The sequence below is a fragment of the Rissa tridactyla genome, chromosome 5 (assembly GCF_028500815.1).
Source record: "Rissa tridactyla isolate bRisTri1 chromosome 5, bRisTri1.patW.cur.20221130, whole genome shotgun sequence".
NCBI classification, from domain to species: Eukaryota; Metazoa; Chordata; class Aves; order Charadriiformes; family Laridae; genus Rissa; species Rissa tridactyla.
In genome coordinates, this window is record NC_071470.1 from 28,379,341 (window position 1) to 28,405,085 (window position 25,745).

Here is a 25,745-nt window from a genome sequence, read left to right on the forward strand (position 1 = left end):
ATACATAATTTCCTAAACTCCATCTTAAAAGTAGCCAGGGATTTTATCCCACATAACTTACAGGAAAAAAGAGATAGAAATTTCTTCTCGATAATTATTAAAATCCCATGCAGCTGAAGAAGATCTGCCTATTAAAAGGCAGACACAGAACTTCCAGCTGGAGGGTATACACTCTTTAGAGCATTTTGGTGGGGATTTTTCTTTCCCTATATGCAATTTATTCTTCCATATACCTTGCAGAAAACCCCAATACAGCAGTATTTGTACCCCAGTAGAGCAGAATAATTCCATATTTGAACTGAAGTTACAATTCAAGTCACAAAGGACTTATTTTTTGCAAAACTGAGCTAGCTACAAGTGTCTTCTAGAGCATAACGCTCTTCCTTTCCCTGAATGTTTGTTATGGAAGCAGTCAAATGTAACTATCTTCAAAAATACCCAGATAACTTCTGAAAAACAGGTTCATTAAAATACCATTCAGAATTTATACTGATATTTCTGCCTGTAACTAACTTTGCACTGCCAAGAAATCCTTGAACATGAGCACTGTGAAAATGAATATGAGGAACAGATTCAGTTCTCAAGAGAAACTCCATAGTGAAATTTTTCCAAATCATCTATATTAAATTATATAAGACACTTGATTAAAACCTTGGCAGGACTGATTATCTAGTTGATTAATTTATGTGAAAGAATTTACAAAAATGCCCATCAGCTTGGTCTCTAGGCACTGCAGAGAAATACGGATTCCAGGAGTCTGAGACACCAAGATCATTCTCCAAGGCAAAAGGGTTCAATATTCACAGCTGTATGCCTGCTTCTTTGCTTGATCTGCTTTCGGAACACTGATTCCAGACAAGTCACATAGCTTGTAGTCAGTATGAAAACAGTCAAAATAGTCTTATTCTTAACTGTTAGTGTTGTAACTTTGTTAAAGTTCATATTGCCTTTATTTACAGAGCATTTTTATGCCAAAGGCCCTAAAAGCGACCTCCCTTAACTGTCGCAATTTCACATGCAATGGCACTACTGAAGTGCAGTCCTTGCCATTGTGTATTACAAAAACAAAAAAGAGAGAAATGCCCACATCATTGAGAAGTACCCTCAATAGTGAGAAAAGCTTCCACAGTCTCAGGTTTTAAAGACTCAAACAGAACACAAAGGCACAGACTGCAACATCTGCAATACCGGAGATGATCGTGTGAGGGTTTTTATGACACCTCCGTTCTTGTACGGAATAATCTTCAAGCTAAAAGATTTTAGCCAATGAGCAAAGCAAGTTATATTTTCTTCTTTATGTTAATACTCTGCAAAAGATTGTGCTTTGCAAGGTTAATTTCAAGTCCAAACTCACATGGGAACGAGAATAATTAGACTCATTTAAGAGAATTCTCCCCTCTGGCAGAGCTGATTAAATTATTTATACATTATCTTTTCGTATAATTGTACCTAGAACTGTGTAAATGGTTTTTTTGTCAAACTTTCAATAAATTTGTAATACGTGTTTTTCAAGTCGGATACACCACCTGCACCTGTGACAATAGAGAATGGCTCATTTTTAAAATGCTTCAATGAGAAATTAAACCAGAGGGAAACAGAAGCATGCAATTTAAAAGCTTCCACAATGACACCATACTGATTAAAACTCATCAACTGAAGAAATAAAATTAGTAAGACAATAAATCTTGGACTGAATTCTGTAACCCATTTCCACAGGAATAACTTCAGTGACTGCAGCCACATTACACTAAAATATGAGTGCTACTTAGCTCAGTATCAGCTCCGTGATGTGACCCTTTATCTGTAATTTAATATTCCTTGCTATCATTCCCAAGTCCCTCTTTGCCAAGGAACTCAGACTCCAGATAAAACCTGAAAATTCTAGTGGAATAAACCACTATGGTGAAAAAGGAAGTCTGTTTGGTGATGCTAACATTCATTTCAGCTCTACTAAGTGCTCTTTCTCTCTTCAATAGCAATAAACTTGAGAAAGCCCGAGAGAATGATATTTTAAAGGGCATTCCTGGTCCAAAATAGTAACTTGTTTGCTACAATCAGAAGAATAACAGTCCCAATTAAATTGGAAAGCAATCGGCTCTAAGGAGATCTGTGAAAAGACATCTTTGCACCTATTGTAAAATTCTAAGTACCTTCTACAGTTGCATTGTCTAGGTCACTCTACAAACACATGAATACAATGGAATCCCAGTGCTGTTCTTTAATGTACTATTAAAGAGTTCTGAAATGGCTTTTACAGGCCCAGGATTTCACACTATTCTTTATCATTTGCTGCAACTCCAGTCAATTCTCTTTTTCCTTTTTGCAATTCACTATACAGTTTTAAAAACCAAGAGTATTTTAATGCCTCTGGCTATGTTTTTCCTTACCTCTGCAGCAACTGAATAATGGGTATGGCTCTCCATTTGGGGACAACTGCATTAGAAAGGACAGAGGGTTAGATAAAGAAATCCATTAAAAGGATAACATAATCACATACTTATTCATTCAAGTTGTGTATGGACAGGAGTGATAAGTAGGAAAATTATGTATTCTGATTAACGAATTAATATTTTTATTAAACAATAAATCTGTAGTGCAGTAATTATCCCAAGGCTACAGCTATGGTCAAATCACCTTAAATTAACTTCTTTACAAGCAACTCCAGAAAAAGGAAGCGACTGGAATTTGCCAAGAATGCAAAGGCCTCAGCTATAATTAGTTTTTCACAGCCGGGCTCAACTCTTCCAATTTATTTATTTTTGGAGGACGGCTAGATAGGGAATATTTTCATAGCACTATCCCATGCCCTGAAGACACTGATATCTGACACTCCAGCCATGTATTGTTTGCTTTTGCTGCAATGTACGTTTCAGCTGTCTGGCAGGAGGGTCTCAGTCAGTGATTCAATGCTAAAGTACTGTTTAACTACCTCTGATATCGCTCCTTTGGCTATCAGATGTGCTCTGTCATCCAGTTCTCTCTGACTGGCTGATAGTCAAATTCCTGAGACAGGAGTCTATTTAAGGTGATGAGAAGAGTTAAAAAGCAATTGTTTCTGACAAGGATCATAAACTATCCTCTGGCAAGAAACAAAACCAAACAAAAGTCTTGAAAGACTACTTTTGCAAATTTATTCATGGTTTTCAGAGCTCCCTAAATCTGGACCTAAAGTCTTCTAAAAGATGTTGAGACTTCTCTGTAGTTCTTGAAAAAAAAATAATCTTTAAGGTCCATATAGTCCCTAGTCACATAGTCTTACTGCTATAATTATTCTCTATTATTTGAATTACAGCAGTTAGTTATAAAGACTGCAATTTGCACAAGATAACGTATAAACACACAACTGTTCCCGCTCTGAAAAGCTTAAAAACTGTACTCAATTAAGATATTCTACAACAGATGATGACCACATCAGAAATAATGTTGTGTCCAAACTGGATGTAGTTTAACCTCAAGAGAAGCAGAAGAGCCGATTCAACGCCTGTTGTAGAAGCTGTATCTATATTAGTGTCTACAAGACGAAGTCATTTAGGTGATCCTAGACATGCAGTTCTCTCTTGGCACTTTGCATTAGGGACACACAGAATTTTTCTTACAAATGAGACTGTTGAGACTTCATGAAAGGCGCCCTTTTACTATAGGGACTCTATACAGTTCAGAGAAGATGACAACTTACAGTTACACATACTTACCTATTTACTAATTTTATTCCTCGATTGACACTAAAAACATTTCTTGTTTGGTTTTAGTAAGAGAATCCCTACTGCATTATTCCTAACAGACAGCCAAAACACACATCAAGGACTTTCCCAGCTACATTTCTAAAATCCTTATTCTGGTGGTCACATGAGATATTTCGTTTAAAGCTTAAAATTCTTTACCTTATGCCACGTTTGACTACGGTGGTTACAAAGAACAGGTGCCTGATGCATTGTTTAATTACACAGCTACAGAGCCAGCGTGGTCCCCAGTCTAGCAGTGAGAGACTTCTTTCTTCCTTTTATATTCTTCTTAATTATTATTTATCTAGTATTACATATCCAATTAGCGTGGACCCCTACAGAATCTAAAACAGTTTAAAGAAAAAATCAGGCTTTATTTGATCATTGTTATCTAGTAACACTGCTCAACAGCTCCGTTAAAATGATGACTGGGTTTATTCTGTTAATTCTGTTCTTTCTCCAGTTTACTGTATATTAAAATATTCTTTTTACAGTGTATACACAATTTTTGCATTGGAACTCTGTGTAGCTTTGCTTGTACACATAGGTAAGGTGTGGTATGTAGTTAATATTTTAACATAAAGTGGTTACTGTACTTTGTTTAAACCGTTCCAGTTTGAGGCTTAATGTTATAAACATCATATAAAGTATATGCAAATTGATACATGAAAAAAAAATATAAAAGATACCAAAATGCATCTCACTATACCTTTTTTGTGTCCAAAAACATTGATTAAATTTACTTTAAGTCTTACATTGGCTAACAAAGATTCAGTCACCTTCCTAGCTCTTGGATCTCCTAGGATGATGCATAAACTCGATATTTGGAAGTTCAAGCTATCAAACCCACCTGACTACAAATCTGTGTCTTGATTTCCAGTGGGGCTTATTTCAGATACCATTATTTGTGAACTTCTCAGCACAATGAGGAAGTCCTAAATCATTAAAAGATTTCCTAAAAAAAAAAAAAGTCCTAAACAACTAAAGAAAGCACAAAGCGTTTTTTACTTTCATGCAATCAATAATGTATTTCCGAATAAGCCCATCAAGAGGAAAATAAAAGGAAAATATTAGAATTCAGGTGGGTCAGCACTTTAGACAAGAAATAACATATATGTACTTCACCTTGACAATAGCAAAACATCCTTCTTTCCTCTTCAGTAACTAGTGTAGTCAGATCTAATAGTATAGTCACACTTACTTTTCCAGGTCCACAATACTAATTGAAAAAGCCCCAAAATACTGTATGGAACAGCCCAGCTCAGGCAACCATTTATAAATTTGATGTGTTTGTTAAGCTTTAAGTCAGTATGGAAAAAGCATGAAAACTCTAGTCAGATATGAAAGACACCTCAGACCTCCTTACAAAACAGAACTTTATCCTCTAGTTTTCTGGGGCATCTGAAAAAGACGATATGAATTGCTTATACTACTTAATGCAAAGAGTCTTTCCAGAGATGAGAGACTACTTTTCACGATTTCAATAATTCCCTTAAGTACCCTTAAAAAACAACCTGAAATTAATCACTAATTGTTAAACGGATAACCATGAATTTCCATCTACTTCTCCACTGTTTCAGATACGAGTAACTTAATCGGGAAATTCGTGGGAGTGATAAGCAGGCTTAGGTACTATGACACTTTTTCTAAATTCATCATCAAATGACTAAATGCTAAGCATTGTCAATGTAAAGATTCATTTCAGTTGACAGCAAAGGTTTTGCTTCTGATTACCTTTTGCAAGGTGAGAATTGTCATGGATTTTTTTAAGAACACTAAATTATTTTTCTCTGTCCATTAAAGCAAGTGATCTCTAGCAAAAAGCCTCTGTTGGTTCTCAGCAAAATTCCATCCCATTGCATTCTGGCAGTTAAGAGATCTTTATGGAGCAAAAATGCACTGACACATATTTTTCCAAAACAAAACACCTTCCTACCATTCTTCATTGCTGTTACCTGTTTTACAGGACTATTCTCTCTTCCTTGCTTTGCCACTTTATCTAATGCAGAATTAGAGTATGGATGGAAGTAATGGAAAGTGGGAGCTCACCAGGCAACACTCAGATTCTGGGCTGAAATTACAGCAAACTTATTTGGTCTAACAGTCTTTGTTTAATTGAGTATAAAGTGGGGATAAGACTGACTAACCTCAAAATTTTATTAAAATTATTTTAAAATATTTTTATTGCAAACTATTTGGTTGTGTTAAAGTATGCCAAGTACTTCAGTAATACAAAGGAGGAAAGACCTCTATCATGACTCTTTACAATGTAGTTATCAGCAGGTGAGAAATAGCAAGGCAGCAAAGAACATGACAGTTAATTATTGATACTTCGTGTGAACTTCATGTATTGACAAGTTTCATGCAATAGCAGCATTTCTTCTTTTTTATCCCTTTTCGTCTACATACTGTCCTTCCCCATGGCTTTGCAAGATAGGAGCCTTTAATCAGCATTTCTAGTAGTTTACCTCAAATTAGAGTACAATTCAACATTTATCAAAACACATAGAAAACCTCCAGTTGACAGTACTCAGATGTGACTTAGGTGTCAAAAATCTTTATTTTTACTAGTGTCAACTCTTATTTTCACTAGAAGGTCGGTATTCCCCTGCTGAAAAAAAGTGGGGACTAAAGAGTGCATTACATCAATCCAGAATCTAATCAGCTTGTTGAAAATAGCCGTCTTCTCATCCGTTGTTCAGGTAGGTGTGTTTTAATTAGAAAAACAAAGTAACCATTTGTCAATAGATAAACTTTAAAAGAGCTCACCAAACCATGAAAACAGGGTACATAGTACCTTGCAATCCTCTACTTCTAACTTACAGACCTGATTTTAGCTTTGCAGACGTTTTCATTCTCCTTTAAAGAGAGCGACAGAGACAATGTATGTGGGAGAGGGACAGACTCTGGGAAGTAAAGAATACAAGAACACAAATTTGAGGAAAAGCTACTCAAATGTTGCTGGTAGCAACTCAGCTAGAATATTACTCCATGGTATAATACATGATACGGATGGGCAGAATCTTTCTTGACAGAATAGGAAGTGCTAAAATGTATTACACAGAGCTCTCAAGAGAAATAATGTCTGCCATCTCTCCAAACAGAAAGTGGATGCTTGAGGAAAGCAGTGCTGCGGGTGGAGGTGGCAGCAGGTTCTCACACAGTAAACGCATTTTTTCGCGAGTGCAGAAAATGCATCCTCGTGCACACAGCTTGTGCACAGTCATCCTGGCTGAGGAATTTTTATAGAAACAACCTTATCACACTCAAGGGCTTAAACTTGCCAGCTTACAGCTCCCCAAATGCCAAGAGAATATTGCAGATTTGCTTTCAGTTTAGCATTCAAATGCTTAGCACTGATGCAGGTAACAGGGATTTTGTAAGGCTAGCTATCTTCCCCAGCCTGGGGGCTGCTCCCACAGCACTATATATGCCCTATATATGCACAATATATGCCCTATATATGCACTATATTCAGGTGCACAATGGGCTGCCACAGACTTGGTCTCCATCAATGTACCATGTTATTTTCGCTTTTCGATTTATTTTCTTTTTTGTTGTTGTTTACTTCTCAAGTAAATTAATTTCCCCAAGATACAGTGCCTAACAATCTGACTATCCATGATATGCTTCAAATACTGGAATACATTAGACTATAAGAAGGCCCTATGGTGATTTGCTAATTAGCTTAACACTTTTGGGACACGGAAGAAGGAATTTTTTATTAAAACAGGATAACCCTGGACTATATCGATCTGACTGAGAAATGAGTATTTTAGTCAAGATGAGTCTCAAGATGAGTACATGCTGGAAACGGTGATGTTGTTTCCATAGCAATGCCATGACAGCCTCTAGAGTGAAATAGTGCACTACCAGGAAATGAAGGGAGTTCAAGTGCTATGAGCTACATAGTTCTGTGAGCAATCCCAATACATTCTCATAAAGAATATTTAGTACAGCTAGATAGTCCAAAGATTGCTGCTGATATGAAGTAAGCCTTATCAGTATGCTTCCAGCAGTCCTGTTTTCTCATTCACTGCACCCAAGATGACTTATCTAAAGGCTTAAGCTATGGGCAACACTGCTAAGCCATTTCAGACCAAACATTAACAAATAGAGTAACCTTTACTTCACTTCTTTTCCAGTGAGGAGTCTCATCCATAATTAAGGACACTGACTCTCGTTCTCCATAACACAACCAAACACATTAAACCTTTTAGCGAAGAAAAGCCTCATATGTGCAATTATTTACCAGCTGACCTTCCCCCTTCCTCTTCTCTCACCTCCTCCTCTCCCTTGCCTCCCCTGCCCGACTGATACTGAGCAGATCTGCTTGCAAGTGGGAAGCAATTTACTGAAGTCTTGCATATTCCTCATGAAAATTTACACAGACATAGCATAAAACTCACTTGCCTGCTTTTTACCCCAGTTAGTGTTTATGCTAATACAGAAGCAAACCAGAAAACCACTAATTGTATTTTATTTGCCTAAGGCTTTACCTAAGGCAAATATTCTGGTCAAATTCTGCAAAGCTGATTTAAAACATTTTCCAAAGGAGACAGAAAGAGAATTAACTTAAGATCTGCATTGCTTTGTGTTTTCATTTTCAAAGAAATGAACAATCCTCAGTGATTTGTAAAACTGCTAAAATAACGATAATAACCCAACTGTTCTCAAATAAAATTCTACAAGACAAAATACTTTACTTGAAAAACACCCTAGCATACTGCTGCTAATCCATTCTTTCTCCAGCATTTCCCATGCAATTTGTAAAGATGGTCAAACATGAGCTGAATGTCCAGAAACTCTACCACTGTATTTGTTGTTTGTGTCATTGTCACAAGCAGCCTCTTGGGTAAACAGATTGTAGTTCATTATATGTAGCAGTGCTGCCTCTGAGGGAAAGCAGAAAGTCAAATACACATCACTGCCAGATCCCTTATTAACAAATGCCACTTCAAACCAAAATGTTTTCTATTTATTGTTTTAAACATGTATTTCAAGGAATCAAGCCTTGCATGTCAAACAGCAAGATGCTTCATTTCCATTTTGCAAAGATGTGAAGCAAGCACTTCTGAAACTGCCTGAGCCCCCTCCTGCCTGTCCCCCCTCAGTGTGTTGCAGAAGGCACCAAGCCCAGCAACATTCATTTATAATTTAAACTGTTTGCTTGGCAGAATTTTTTCATCTTAATATGTTTAGTCCTAATTGCAATCGGCACACCCAATGTTTTTCCCAGAAGCTCATCTAATTCCAGGAGAGTTTTATGGAACTGGGTATTCTGTAGGACAGAAATGCAATTTCTTTATGGGACAAATGTTGGAATCTAGTGGAAAGCGTGCCCCTGGAATTTTACAATGTCTTACAGGGCTCTGCATGGACAAAAAGATACCTGTGGAAAGACTGATGCAAATTTAACTTACTTATCTCCCCGTCTTCCAGCTATTGTGGTCTCCCAGTTAATTCCCCAATACGAATAATATTCTGTAACTACCTCACCTTCTTTTGGAATGCTTATCTCAACTTTTCTGTTTATCAAAGAATTAAGTAAAAGTAATCTGCCTGATGACCTGTCTTGGACAACTGAGCACAGAGACAGCTTGTATTGTCTGTGACAAACAGACACAGCCTATTTAACTCAGTCTACTCTCTTGAATACATACTGGTATCCAGCCACAAAAGTCAATCTACTGCCAGGTGAGCAAGAACAGGTTGCCCCTAGCATCAATCATACCTTTACCTAGTGTTCATTCCTATCACTGCCTAAACTCTCTCATCACAGCTCTCACGGATGTTCATTCATGTGGATCTAAAAGAAGCAGCAATATCTGTATCCCAATCCAGGACAGAAATCCAGTTATCCCAAAGCCACCCATGTAAGCATCCCAAAGCCACCATCTCAGATACAGGAAAAGTTTCCTACCCTAAACCTCAGAAACACACTCTTCATTTCCCCCCTCATCATCACCCTTGGAACATACTCAGAAATTGAGTGTGCTACTATACATTGTATCATGTTTTAAGAGTTAAAACAATGATTCAATCACAAACTCTAAACCACTTTTTATCAGTAAATATTCAACGACAGGAGTGTGCTAATGCTTGAAACAGAGTCTGTGCAGTTGTCAGTGAATACAACAGTTGAACACGCAGGAGTAGAAGCACTAACATCCTAAACGGTTATTCAATCTCAAATAATTTTGCTGTCCATGCTTTTCCATCAAGACATATGGTAGCAGTTGAAAATCGCAAGTCTGTTTTTCAGCTCTTTCCTAGTATATTGCTAGAATTTGAAATATCATTGGAGGCCAAGTACTTCTGAAGCCTACGTACAAGTGTTTCCATACAAAGGGCAAATGAAATGTTGCTAATCAGGGCTATGAAATGTATAGCTTTCATAAGCAATTTCTTTACATCTTCTGCCTCCATTTCCTCATCCACAAAATGGTAGACAAATTCATTTATCTACCAGCCTCTTAATCTTTTGTAAGGATAAATTGATCAACATATACAAAGATGTGAAGATAAAAAGCTCTGCATAAATGCTAAGAATTGTTTTACACTACCATATTCACAATAATTTTGCTCTGATTGTATCAATACTCCCTAGTAAGCCTTTTCTTTTCAAGACTTTACACATATTGGGGGTTTAAAAACTCATTTGGGGCTGATATTTCTGTCAGTAAGCTCTTAGCGTGGCAAATGTCAATAAAACCTCGTGTTGTGCTCACAAACTGTAATAACTATTTATTTGGGTTTTTAAAACTGGTCAGAAACATTTCTCTTGGCAATCTATAGTTTAGAAAACAGCTTTTAACACAATAAAAGGGACTGCCAAAAACAAAGACTTATCTTGCGTAAGTATTCTGGAATGTGATCTGATTATCATACACAGACATGCAGAGATTGCTGTGCCTGGTCTCACTCACTGCTTTGCTTTAGAAGAAAGAGGACAATGCACAGTAGAGAAGAACAGACAGTTGCCAGGTATATAGGTGTCCAGGATAGGGACAAGACTGTCAGGTGAAGCTATAGCGAGGATGACACTGTCAGAAACCACGCTGCTACTCCACATAGGCATGCTGGAAAACAATTTTCTCCACTCTGTTCTCTCTTACTAAAGAATGGAAATACAGTTGCTTGGATATCGAAGGCTGGACTTTGATGAACCACATATAAATTGGTCCTATATAAACAGTAACATTAAAGAGGGCACCATTTAACTTGCTTAACCTAGACAGGTGAAAGACAGAAAAAGAAGATGAATTTGGAAATAAATTGAGGAGGTACTCCCTACAATCCCTAGGGTAAAGGCATCTGTCACTTGATCCTGCAAAGGCAGTTTTTTAAGGACAGAGTTGTTTGATTTAATGAAAATGTTTCCTGTCACATTAGCAAAGCCTGGGTTAAGCTCCACAGATGATCTGGCCTACGAAGGAAGAAATATAAACAACCACCAGAGACAGGGAGAACACCCTGTCACACTGGTGCTTTCTTTTAGGAATTTGCCCCCAGTAGGACAACTTCACTTTGACATCTAATAGTCCCTCATACAAATCCACAGAGAAATATGCTTCTAACTCCTTTTGAAATGCTTAAAAAGAAATCACCAAAAGAACACAACATTCTGAGCTGGCCCCATAACCTATTTCTTTTCTTAGTGGCCCTTTTATGTTCTGAAAAACACAGACAATCACTTTTCTTGGCTACATTTTCTTTCGCTTCTCCTCCAAGCCACCCCGTTGTAGTGCAAGGGGCAGCCTCACAGATGACCAGAATGATCCCGCAACACAGCTTTCAGGATGATGCCAGCACCTGATACAGCAATGACTGCATTAATCACAGACATAACTCCTCACATGAAGCAGCTGAGCCTTACCCCCCAAACCGTGCACTTCTTGGACATTAGGGTTCTGGGAAGCAGGGTGATGGAGAACAGGGGGCACGGTCATGGTAAGGACTAACCTTTCAGCAAAAGAAGATGGAGTAGCTCAGCGTGAAATGTCTTCAGGAAATAACAGTACAGAGTATTCTAATCAGGTGGACAGTTACCATTCCTATGGTATGTATTTTCCTATTTCCTATTTACTTGTCATTAACCAACTCCAAGACTGTAATTCTTCACATAAAATTCCCTGATTTTTGCAACCCCTTAGCTGTCTCCCATGATATCTGAGCATTTTCTGTTACAAATACTGCAGATATTCTGATAAATAAAGGTATATTTTAAAATCTGCAGAAAAATATTTCAAAACAGCTCTCTTAAGCCCCACTAATACTATCAACACTGAGCAAGGAACCACAATAAAGGATACTGAAGCTCCTATCTGTGATTGCTAAATGCCAGAGGTTAATCCTGAGATCATCCGCTGACATGTATGTCTCACAATCACTGTTGACGGATATTGAGTTGACATGATAGGTGTGACCATTAGCAAAGATTCTCCGTGGAGTGACTTCTACCATCAAATCCATAGGCTTCAATACAGGCACCTGCCAAAAAAAACAAAACACAAACCAGAAAGGGAGTAAGATTTTAAATTATTTTTGCTAGGGTGATGAGAGTTTCAATGGAGAGCGAGCATTCAAAGACTGTAACATTACAAAACTTCTCCACAGTGTATGGAAGCTGAATTTCCCCATGGATGAATTGCTGGGCAAGGCCATCCCTGCAAGGGAGAAAGGGAGAGACAAGAGAACCATGGACAATCAGGCAGAGCAATGGAAAGCCTGGGCTGTGGAAAGGGAGGCACTGGCAGCTGCCCCAGAACAGGCCAGTCCTACAGCAGGAGCTACTGTCCCACGTATGCAGGAGGCTCTGGCTCTGACAAGCAGCAAAGTCCCAGTATTTTGCTTTTGCCAAAGAGTTTGCTGTTCGTTGTAAATCACTTACACTATTTATTTTGCTACTTGATGTCTCTATTTTAAAAAAGTCAAGTGGTGAAAAGGTTATCATCTCAGCAAAATATATAAATAAAGTCTTGGAAAACAAAGCCAACGTGTATATACCGTACCTACACACATACTCCTGAAAAGCCAAGACCACAGACTATCACTCATCATTGCGCCCTTGTTATTTCCCTGTGTGTCACTTCAGTGTCATGCTTCAATAACTAGACACTGTCAATTTATTCTCTATTGTTGAAGCATTAAACGCTGTAAGGCTGTGGTCCATGATTGGGACTATTTGATGTTGTTGAACATGCATCAGAAACAATACATCATACATCATTTCACAAGATAGTTTAAAGAGGAACTTAACCATAAGAAGTTAAAGCTTTGAGTTTAGCTTGCCACTAAAGGAACAAAACAATAGTCCGCTCAGTGTTCGAATTCTCAGACTATAAGCAATCTGGAATGGTTTTGTTTGCCTAATCATATAGAATGGATAAATATTCCATTAATATAGATATCTTTACACTTTGGAGGCTTTTTTCATAATAGACAATATTGGCCTGGTTTGCAGGTGGGGGTTGTTTGTTTGCTTTTAGTAATAAAGAAATGCTAGCTTTTATACCACGTAGCCTTTCAGTTCTAACCTTTAGCCACTTCTTTTGCCAAAACACCTGGAGTTGATTCAGCCATTAAAGTGTGAGAGCAAAAAACTATTACGTTGTCATACACGCTTATATGAGTTCTGTGACTGCGTCTGTTCAGCAATGCAGAACCTGACATTCACTGGAGCACAGACTACTGCAAATCCCACTCTTCAGATAGACAGAAGATAATTCTTTTATACTACTGAAATAAAGATGAGACTGAAATTTGGTGTACTGTCTTTAACTCAGTTGCTCTGAATGAGGCAAGAACATTGTTTAATATTAATTACAAGCTTCTGCATTCTTGCTTCCAGCACACCAGGCTAAATAATCCCGTGTGAAAGCACTTTAAGTCATGCTGATAGAATTTTATCAGGAAGAACAAAACTGACATAAACCCTCTAAACATATTTGCGTTGTTCTCTATATAAAATAAAGTATTTGTGACTTGAAAATGTGTGACATATTCAAGACCGTTATCGGTCAGCTAAAACATCAATGAGAATAATCATACATATGCTTATCATTAGGTACATATTTACATCTCTTACTGAGTTAGCACCCGTGACTACCTTCTTCACACAGAAAACAACTGGATTTTGGACAATGACAGCAGTTTACCTGCAGTGATGTTACTGTAGAAAGATCTTTAAGTTTTCCTTCTTCATCTTTTAAGTTGTACCCCTCTGGTCTCTTATCTCTTTCAGTAATTTTCCATAACTTGATTGTTTTATCTTTAAAAGAAAAAACAAACAACTGTCAGCGTATGAATTCTGAATGCGTTACTCACCTTTCACAATATATTCCTTAATGAAGTTTCTACACCTTCATTAGACAAGTCCCACGCTGAAGCAGTCTGGGTCACTTAATTTTGCGCATCCAGAAAATGTTGCCAACAGAAAAAATACTCATAAAGCACATCCCATATCTTCAAAATGAGCCAGAGGTTCCTGGCAGCTGACAGACCATGTAGAGCATGTGCTGCTCTCAGATCCAACTTGGCAGTTTGCGGGTGGAATAGACCAAAAACACTCAATGCTCACTGCTGAACTTCAGTTTGACAATTTGACTTTGCAAGGAAATCATCTTGATATTATAACCAGTTTTCTAGGTTACTTATAAACAGCACAAGAAGAGCATAGAGTGGACAGTCAGACCAATGATACCTGCCTAGCCCATTGTGGGAATGGGCAGTGGTGTATTGGTGTAACACCAGGAGCTCCAGCAAATGTAAGGCTGTGGAAAAATGAGACATTTCTCCCTCCTAAGGGAAAGTGTCTGAGAAATAACATAGAAAAAAAAAAAACCTGAGAGAATTGTGTTGTAAGGGTAAGAGAGAGAAATGGGGAGAAAAATATATTAAATCTTACATGGAATGGAATTAAATCTAAACTTGCCCTTTTTCATGATGGGTGAAGCATATGCTGATAGAGTAAGTATGCCTCTTATTTAGCAAAGAGCTTCTGAAGCCAACAAATATAAGTTTGAAACATTACAGATGGAGTTTGTCCTTGGTTTTGTAGTAGCTGAAAATGCAGTTTTCTCTAACTTTGATTGTCCACTCCCACTCTGCTCATGCACCCAGCCTGCCAACCCCAACACTCTCTAGGCTGAAAAATCAATGCCAACTCTTCTCCTGCAAAAAATCTGTCCCCGAGCTTCTAATGGTTGTTTCATTCATCTGTTCATGGAGCAGCCGAAGCCTTTCCAAAGCTTCTGCACTTCAGCTGCCACCACAGATTTCATTCACCTCAGTTCCTGCATCATTTCTGATTTCGCCCCACTTTCTTCCTTTACCCCTGTTTCCCCAAGTACATCAAAGAGCATAATTCTTTCCCCAGTTTGGCTGATCCAAATACCTCTTTTCAAATGCTAGTACAAATAATTTTAAAGGCAGGATAGGAATACATGAATCACTTTGCATTTCTATAGCAACTTTAACTTTGACCTTTTTTTATTTCAAAATCAATCCCTCCAGCACTCTGAGTGTTTTTACTATTATGCAACTCCTAACGATATTGATGTGTTAATTTGCAAGCAACAAAAATATTACAGTTGTTAAAATCTACAGAACAAGAGGTTAGTTCAATCTGCAACTAAAAAGCTCCATTTAGATATTCAATACATTTCATTTGTATTGGTCACATTAATTAATTACTAAAAATACATATAGGCCATGTCATACACTTTTTATTTTTATTACATGTAAATAGTGCATTCCTGCTTATCTATTCTAAAATTTATAAATACAGCATTGTAAAATGAATTATAAGAAAAAACACAAACAATTTTCCATTGTTGGACTTGACTGCTATTGATAAACCTATCCCGTTACTGAGTGAAAACTATTTTATCAGAGTTAAGGGTATTACATGTGTTGGTTTTCTTCTCCTTCATCTGCCTCTGGACTTTAAAAACTCCCTAGAAATTCTAAGCACGCTTACATTTTGCAAAATATAGAAACATCTCTGTGAGGTTCAGTATTCATTCTGTCTCAAGGGTGTTGTGAAGTTTAAATTAATTAATGTCTGGTAAGCAGTCATAAATCCTCAGATGAAAGGATCTGTATGGGCCAAATTCTGATCTACCCGATGCAGTTCACATCGAAAGTGGCCCCAATATATTCTGGTACAAAAGGTACCAATGCATCCTAATAATTTATTATTATACTACAAAATCAGTTCAGTTTACAGTGCAAACCAGAAATTTGCTAACTGCAAGCACTGTAAATCCACAGTGGGATTCAAAAGCCTTAGTGGTTTCCTTCTGCTTCCACTAACTAAGAGGCTGCAATCAAAGCTTAGCTGATCACTTGTTGGTAACGTATGACCTGGAAAGGAATCAAGATCCCCTCTGAGAGAGGTGACCTGTGCAGGAACAGCTTCAGACAAAAGTTTTCCTTAGAAGGACAGAAAAAGATTTGGGCAGATGCAGACTTGTCAAGTCTCATATATTGAGGGTGAGATTTAGACAGACTCTTCCCTCATGTTCCCTAACAGAGGGATGCTCCTCCCAGAAAATTTAATGGGCACTGTCCATGTGCCTGCGGAAAGAAAGGGTGCTGTTTCACAGTTATTTTTCTGACCAAAACTGCTTTAGAACCTAACCCACCAGAGAGCAAAACATCACAAATCGCATCAAAACATCAGGCTCAGAAATTAATAAATATAAACCAGTACTCAAGATGTTTCTACAACCTGCCCAATATGAGCATGTGTGACAGGTAATGCCCTCATACTCTACAAGTCAGGAAAAATTCTACAGGCATGAAATTGATATACATTGTCAATGACTTCTCAAAGGTAACCTATGAATCAGCGAGGAATTCAACATGGGCCTACCGTATCCTAAAGTTAAAACTATCTTTAAGAGCTTTAAGAGTATGCCAAGCAGTGAATCTTCAGACTTCAACCCTGCTGTGCCAGGAAGCTAGGAATCCTCCTTGGCACACAAAAAACGTTTGGTAATTCAAAGTCAGAATCCATCCAAAGGCTATGCCAGTGGCACCACTTCTGTTCTCCTCATCATAATGAGGTCTGCCACGATGCTCAAGAATTAAGAAGGGGGGAAAACAGAGGCCGAAGTATTTTTCCAGGTCCTACGCTTGCTCAGTGGTGGCTGCAACTGGCTTAACCCATAGCAATGCTAAGACTGATTATTTCTTCCTTTCTCTCCTCCCATATTAGTATCAACCAGAAAACTGATATAAAGGTCTATTAAGCCAACCGTAAAAGCAGCGTATCTGAGGACTTGGTGGTATTCCTCAGTGTTTCCAAAACCAAACATTAAAATTACAAGGGAGAAGCGTACTTTTAATAATCTACTTTTGTATCATGCACTTGGAAGAAGCCATTCTTAGTTAAAGTTATCTGAAGTAGAAGGGATATTTTGACCAAGGGAGAAGTGCGGCAGTAATCTCCTAAACTTCATAATTAGCTGACTAATCATAAACTAGCACAAATCACCTAGCTATAATAGATATGTTTAATTTCAAATATTGCAACAACGCCCCAAAAAAGTCAAAAGACAACCGTAAGGAAAACAGACTACAAAACATAAAATTATTTGCTATCTACTGTGAATTAATGTAAATATTATTTATTGCTATAGATTTTAACTAGAAATAATCACTTTGCCCTAAAGCGTCAATTCCCAAATGTGAGATTACACTATTTTTCTATCAGCAATTCCCAATTATGCTCAAACTTCTACAAGAAAAATTCTTGTCTGATTACAATGAGACCTCAGATATAAAATGGGATATTTTTGTCTCATGCATCACCAGCAGAAATAAAGGTTGTGGGTGTCGAAATGGTTCCTAAATGACACCTGTACATGTTAGGCTCCATTCATTTTCTTCCCCCTATGTCTTATCTGCATATCCCCTCTTAGCAATAAGACTGCATTTTTTTAATCAACAGGCCTTAAGCATGCTTGAAAGATGAATCGGTATCAATATCCTATTATTATTATTCCTACTGCCTTCCAAAGATTTGTCTAACTCTTTAGAACTTAAATAAACCATTCTGATGATAATGAAAGAAAAGAAAAAGAAATTCATCTCTCACCTACATTCATTTACACATCTACAAAGAATATAAGTTATGACAAATACAGCAGACAAAATTCTAAATCCCCAGTGAAACACAGCTGCTGAGTAAGGTGATGCCTTGTCACAAAATTTATTTCAGGATAGCGCTGAACGTTAATAGCTAAAATGGATAGCTTTCTAAATGTCTATGGAGAGTCAATAGGAAAAACCCTATGACTATGAATAAAATACATAATAACAGAGAACAGAGTCAGTATGACAGTCTTGGTAAACTCTGTAAGAGGAAATTACTAAAAGAGTAAATTAAAATCAACAAATATATACAGTCAGCACAAAAACGCACATGAGCAAAAAGCTGATATGTCCTGTATACTCTCATCTATCTTACCATTTGTTGATAAAAGTGAGTGAGCTGCATTTTGCTGTGGTAACCACTTGATCTTGTTTATTTTTTCTTCTATCTCCAAGCTCTTCAAATAATCAAATTCAGGTTCATGGCTCTGGAAAGTGCTGTAAACATTGTACTCCCCCTGATTGTAAGGCTCATTTTTACTCTATGGAGAATAAGAACAACAAAAAATTGTGGTTTATGATAACAATCTATCTCCATCTCTTAGGAAAGCTGTATAAGCAGCCTTATAAATATAAAAATTTGGAAAATGCAATTTAATTTCTCATTTAAAACATGATATTGACAGATTTGTTTCTATCGGAATGAAATTTCCTGTAAGTATTGAAGCAACGTTTAATAAAAGGCAGAATTTTTGAAGAGATGTCAACTATTCAGGAAAGCTTTCTACAAAAGATACTGCAGATAGACTGAATTTAGAAGTGAAACATAAAGGTATCACAGCAAAGGCATTGTTTTAAATGGAATGTTTCCATCAAACAGGCAAAAGCTATTACAACAATGTATAAGTAAACCAAAAATAACCTTTTTTCTTAACATTGAAGCATTTTTGTTTGGGACAGTAAACTACCGAGTAGAAGATGCTTACCCTCTTTCACTTCCTCTCCAAAGGGGTGACATCCTGTTTTATTAAATCTTTAGATTATAAACAAGTTTGTTAGTTAGATCCAATTGAAGTCTTAAAAATAAGGCCAGGTTTTAGCAAGCTATTAAGGACTACATTGGTAACTCACATACCTCAGGTTCCCTTTGGAATATAACAACCCGACCCCCCTTGTCACCAGTAGCCAGCAGTTCTCCAGTGTGGTTGAACTCAACTGTAGAAATAATATCAGCTGGAGGGAAAAAGAGAAAAAAGGCAAATTTTAGACTGCTACTACAACACAAAGCCATTAGAAATATCAATCACTCCACAAAAAATGCAACAAATGAGGGATTTGAAGGAATACAGATGAATTCAACAGCAAGTCACTAATGCAAACAGGCTGCATGCCATTACAATCTGAGGTTGCTACACAATGAAACAAGTGCAAACATAACGAGGCAAATTTGTGTTTCCAGCACATCTGCAGTTTGGGAGTGGAGGAGATCTCTGGAGAGGTTATGCTTCAATAAGAGCAATCTCAGGCTGCTATAAAGCTTTTTCCAGTATTGGAGATAGCAACGGCATTGGCCTCCTGCTATTTCCTCTAGCAAGGACCAACATAACATCTCAGTCCTGTTGTATGTATTATTTACTCTTCACCCTTTATGAGAGTTTTAATATAACCCCCTAACATTTATTTTCTTAAATATGTATTTGAGCCAAGAGTGCAAAAGCAAAGTACATGTAGCCTGTCCTACCACAGAGGAATGAAGGCAAAACCAGAATTGCTCACTGTGCAATGCTGGCAAGAGCCCACTCAAATCATCGTTTTTGGTAAATCATTTCAGCACCATAAAAATGTGTCATCAGAAGATAAAAAGATCCCAGTCTCTTCTTTTTCTAATTTTCAGCAACTCCCTTTCCCTAAGCAATTGCATCAGCTTAAACAAGAAACCTCATCAAAACCCGAGGCCAGTCTTGAGTACAAATTACTATACATCAGGATGAGAAGGGAGAAAGAGACTGTAGGAGCAAAAGAACTGGTTCTTCTGCTTGTATGGCAGTAAATGCTAGAATCATAATCCACAGTTAATCCTACACTATTAGCATAATTTAAATTAAAATGCCTAGTGCAAGAGTAAATTAAGAAGCCATCATACATACAATCACAGGCAAATGCAGGGTATTACTCAGAGATTGCATATATGAATCCTCTATAATGATCAGTATTCACTCATCGGAAACATGGGCCAGATTTTTAGAAGCGTCAGTAGTTTGCAGCTCCCCTTTAGGCATAAAAAGCTGTGGATTTCAAACACGTTCATCATCCATCAGTTTATACTGAGAACAATGAGGTGACAGTGGGCTAAGCTCTTTTGAAAACCTAGCCCCAAATGAGTTCACTAAAATTCAAAGGAATTGAAATAACAAGTGGATGTACCATTTACTTGATACATTTTATGAATTGAAAACATCTGTTCCTATTATTCTTTTAATAAACTAGCAGTTGAGTGTTAGAAAGCTTCTATTGCCAGTAGCTCTCATCAGCAACACAGCCATCCAAAAGCCAGATTCTTACTGGAATGTTATAAACAAGTCACCATCTAAAAAAAGAAAACTATACCCTAATTATGGTAAAGAAAAATATCTTTTTTTTTTTTGAAGAAATATTCACCATCAAATTGTTCCGTCTAAAAAAAAAAAACCAACAAAGCCAAACAAACAAACCAACCAACCTTCCTCTTTTTTTCCTCCACACACTACATGTATAAAGGAGGAAGGGGGAATCATAAAGCGTGTATGTCATTCTTTTTTTTTGCTGGATAAAAATGTATGGATTCTCTGAGAAAAATAGAACATGATGACTTACAATATTTTGGGTCTGAACCCAAGCCTTCTCAAAGTTAATGGCATTTGATTTTTATGTGGACTTCCACAGACTGTGTATTTTATAGGTAATAATCCCCAAAGCCCTAGTCTTATTAGAGTACAGTAAGAGTAGAAAGACTCTGCCTACGGTAGGTGATTCTCTGGGGCTTGGGATGAGTTGAGTTTGATTTTTAAAATTGCAATTTTTTTTAAACGCAAAAATCCAATCAACTTTCCTGGCATGTAAAGTTCATTTGTAGTGCCTCCAGTCGAAGAACATTTCTTGGCTATTTTGTTCTTATCTTGCAAAATTCATACTGATAGTAGGTGCGAGCTCCTGCTTATAAAATGATACCTGCATGATTTTACTCATTTAAAGTTTATCTTACCCCAACCAGAACTGCAGAAGTCTCGTAATGACAGTCCTTTTAGAATGGTGACTCTTATCTTAAGCATGCAATGGGGGAGAAGAGTAAATGCAGAGGGAAGGAATGTAATATCTATTAAAATATGTGTCTATTTGTGTGTGTATGTGGGTGCCTGCGTAACGTGTATGTGATTTTCTCAACAGGTCACAACAGAATCAGATAAAATAACTGTGCAAAAGGAATGAATGGCATTTGAACTTCTATGTGTGAATACACTTGCTATTGGCCTGGAATACTTCCACGATGGCATGAAATACTCTTCTCTGTGGTCACAATGGTCACAAAATATTATATTGCACTTTACAGAGGGTATCGGCCAATGCCCAGTAAAGTCCACAGGAGTATTTGGACAGACTTCAATAGTAACTGAACCAGGGTTATAATAAAACAGCTCTGCATTTTGCTGTATTGCATGTCATTAAAATACTGTGTGCGGCTAAGTGATTATTGTTTAAAGAAAAGCAGCTCAAACACTAAGAATCTGTAGGCAGTGTGCAATGATGTTGTTCTGAGGCAAAATTCTCTCCTCCCCAAGGTGTTTCTTCCAGATGCATCCCTCCTTTCTATTAGAAAAACTAATTCTGAACTGGAGACTACCTATCATTTTTAAATTAACTTGTTCTGAAAAAGAGCAGATCCAATATTCCAACCTTAGAGGCTACGCAGCTTGTTGGTAAAAAAATTATCCTTGAATTGGAAAATCAGTTTTATTGATCCTGTAAATAACAGCAGAAAACAACAGCTCCCCCAAAAAACCTTATCCAGCATATCTGTTAGCAGGCAAACATTAGTCATGCTGTTTTCATAAGAAAGATTAGCCAGGCTGGCTCTTCCTAAGACAGAGGAGATAGGAACAGAATCAACCAACAAAGCTCTTCGTACCCTTCTGCAGAACATTCACCTACATATTTATTAATGCTGCAGCAACATCAGCCACTATGGTCCCACCCTGCAGATTCTTCCATTGGAGAATGGCCGCCTGAGTGTACCGAGCAATTAACTGCCAGGTCTCACCCTCTCCAGGATATATAAATGCTCCACAATGGAAGAGCTGATAAATTTGCATGTACAGTAAGCCCTTGGCAAGGGATGGCAGAGATGAAAGACTCCTTCCAGCCTTCTTCTGCACTACACCTTCCATATCTCTGCTGGCAGTGCCAAGCTTTGCGCTAACGATTAGGATTACCAGAGACAGAGATAATTTACCTATTAAGAACAATTATGGGTAACCTCAATGTCAACTGGCAAGCATTTCCAGTCAGGTTGGAAATCCCAACTTTTATCCGATAATAATCTTCCTACTCTGTTTTTTAATTCCCCATTTTGTCTATGCAGAAATGTATATAAACTTGGATTTAAAAGTCATGATGCTCAACATTTTCACTCAGTTTAAAAGCAAAACTTGGACACTCAAAATACAGATGCTGACTGAGAAAAGCAAACTGAAGACCTCCAAAAGATTAAACTACTCTGGGGGATGGGGGGAGGAGTATACACCTGGTCTTCTGTTCCACATCCTGCCACAGCGTTCCAGCAGACGCATTACAGACTTCATTCCCCGGGCTAATTTTACATATTCACAGAAAGACATCACATTACTCTATAGCTTAAACTGACAGGAAGTTTCTCCTGATCCAGTCTAAAGTATTTCATTCTCTGACTCCTAGTCACCTCTGTGCTTTTGTACCTCATTAACTAATTCTGCTGCAGCTTCACAGTTTACACTCTTTAAATGTGCTTAATGGTTATGTTGTACCCAACAGCTGCTGCTTAGCTAGATATATTCAGCTTTTCTATTAGACCTAAGTCTATCAATGTACATCTGGGCACATCAAGATATCTCTAGCTGATTGTACTGCTCTTCCCTCAGCTTCACAAATATTGTTCCAGCTCGGATGGGGGCAAACGAACCCTCCAGCAGCTCCCCTCAGGTTCAGTGTGGGTGCGATGAAAAAAAGGTTGGTACACGCTGCCCAAATTAATTCTGGCCTTTATTTCACACTATCACATTTTGATGGTCACTTTCTTGCCTCTTACAAGTTTATTTTAAGGATTTTAATAGTTTATTCCTATGTAACACAAACAGGTCCAAATACCTTTACAATAATTAGAAAAGTGTTACCTATATAATAAATCTTTGCATCATTTTGGGGCACTCTAAAGCAACTGCATGCCATTGTCCACCTAGTATGCACTCAGTGAAGTAAAATCTGAACATACTTACACATCTTCATACAGTCTTTTGGTCAGAAACCTCAAGCAGCTCTAAGAAAAGCTCAACTATAATTTTCTGTATGTCCCATTACTAATAATTTCTACCTTTCTGAGCCCTTTCATTTGAAGGCTCTGGTATACTTTATTTTGCTTCATAAGATCATGAAAGCAAAGAAAATTTGAAAACTCTTTCCCCCAGCACACAAGTGCAGCTTTTGGGACAGCAGTAGCAAGTTTTGAGGGCAAACAACATCACGCAACCACACAGGGAAAAGAAGATCAGAGAATATAATATTCTATTGAATTGCAATGTAATCCTGATAGAGAATTAAAGGATTTGGAATGGGCCAGAACACTGGAATTAACATCAGTATTTTTCTCAAAAAAAAAAAAAAAAAGCTGTGAAATTCTACCAGCCAGAACAGGTCAGAACTTCTCCTTTATATCACAGTCACCGCAATCAGCATGGCAACGCTGTCAGCCTGAGCTGACTGGATCAGCATCTAGGCCAGGTTTTTGCTGTGCATGTTCCCAGTGGCTAGCAGGCAATCTTGTAGTCTACGTTATTTCAACCAAGTTCTGACCTGGCCTAACCTTGGTTTGTGAAATCCAATAAGATCACAGTGCAATCTGGCATGGCTGCAAGCAATGTTCAGTCATACTGATACAAAAGTCCCTGAGGAGCATAATGTGGAAGAAACAACAGAGAAGCCTGCAACAGAGAGAGCCATAAAACAAAAGGAAAAATGGTAGATAAAAGAGGAGCAGTATTACAGTATCTTGTGTGAAGGCAAGGCCATTACACTGAGCTGTGTTGTCAGAATTTAGTTGAGACTTGGACACCAAAAAAAAAAAAAAGTAAAAGAAAAAAAAATGGACGGAAAGAAAAAGGCTGCTACATGTTTTTTTTAGGCTGAAGTTTCAGAGGTTTTCTCAAGCAGCTAGAAAACAAAGCATGCAAAACCTCAAAAGTATGAGGATCAGATGAATCCCTTCCTGAACTAGCTGTCAGAGACATCCTTGACAACAGAAAAGTTTTCTACTTGAAGCAGCAGACTGTAACACACATTCATTCGTGTTCATAGCAGTGTTATTCACCATCTTGGATCCAGGGCTTGTATGACACCAGAAAGTAAACACAATGCAAAGTCTCACACATCACACTGCCCACCCTGGCTGGGTCCAAAACTTAACACTAAAAGCCAACACACCAGAAAGCCAACTCCCCTCTACTGGTACACATAAACTACCTGATCACCTCTCCCAAGTCACCAAAACAACATAGGATACAAAGCCAGTATGCAGTTGGGTGGCCATATGAGAAGGACAGGTGAGAGAAAAAGAGAGCGCAAGGATGCACAAGATGGAGAGAGAAAGAGAGAGACCATCCAAACACATTAAAATGAGCAAGAGCATGAGAAAGGGCAAAAAAGAGTGTACGTGAGAGAGCACATGCACACACGAGAGCATGAGAAAGCATGAAAGGGCATAAGGAAATGCCACAGCAAAAGATAAGTAAGTAGTTTGAAATGAAGGATCTATCTGTCACTTTGCTCCTGGGATTATCTGTCACCTTGGCAAATCTTTTACTTTGCTTTTTTTCTCATTTATTGTGGCTTTAAAACCTGATGGAGTTTACGCTGCAAAATAGTAAGCATTTGTTTCATGTTAGATGGGCAATGCAAAACACAACAGTTTGGCCAAACCAAACTTTGAACATAGATGCTAATAGTGAAGTGCTTCAGGGATGGGCGTAACAAAGTGATCAATCAGTAACAGAATGAAATCTGGAGATGTGTGTCTGCTACACTTCATGGAGTTTTTTTCTAAATGACACCTTGCCTGGCTTCATTGCTAGCAAGGACAACCCTATCAGGGCAAAATCCACACAGCCCCACTTCATCCTTTCAAGCAAAACCAAGGAAGTTTATCGAGCTAAATAGCACCATCTTCCTAAGTGTAACAATCTCTTCCTAATGCAAAATCCAAACCCACAGGGTCGAATGCTGAACAGCTTTTGAAAGGCTGCTTGGAGTACGAACGCTTCAGCTGGGGATGGTAGTAAATAATAGTTTAAAAAAAATAATAAATAGAAGCAACAAATTTCCTATCCTCAAATCCTGGCAAGCACTGAGCAGATCTCTCCCTTTTTTCCATCTTTAATCTCCAAACTTCGGATTTTAGAAATTCTACACATGCACTGGCTGATGCATGAGACAATCACGATACCACTGAGTTTCAGAGGCCCATGCATGCCTGTATCCTCAGTGACCAAGGAAAGCACCTTCCCATTCCGAACATTTGAATGTAGGTTCAGTGCTCACTCAATGGGAGAACTGACTTGAAACAGAATCTAAAAACTAAAAGCAAAATTTGCACCCCTTCTATGAGCACCTATGACTACTGTGATTTATTGTTTCTAGCCT

General features: G+C 37.8%; 1 protein-coding gene across 2 annotated transcripts in view; it reads right to left on the reverse strand.

Moving 5' to 3' along the window:
• PPP2R2C (protein phosphatase 2 regulatory subunit Bgamma) overlaps positions 1-25,745 on the reverse strand; it is a 100,083-nt gene that overhangs the window by 39,875 nt on the left and 34,463 nt on the right. For both annotated transcript variants that reach the window (XM_054203911.1, XM_054203910.1), the window contains 4 exons: positions 18,961-19,058; positions 18,202-18,367; positions 13,883-13,995; positions 12,038-12,215 (listed from right to left, as the gene is read on the reverse strand). In XM_054203911.1, coding sequence (XP_054059886.1) covers positions 12,038-12,215; positions 13,883-13,995; positions 18,202-18,367; positions 18,961-19,058 — 555 coding nt within the window. The remainder of the gene's footprint in view (positions 1-12,037; positions 12,216-13,882; positions 13,996-18,201; positions 18,368-18,960; positions 19,059-25,745) is intronic.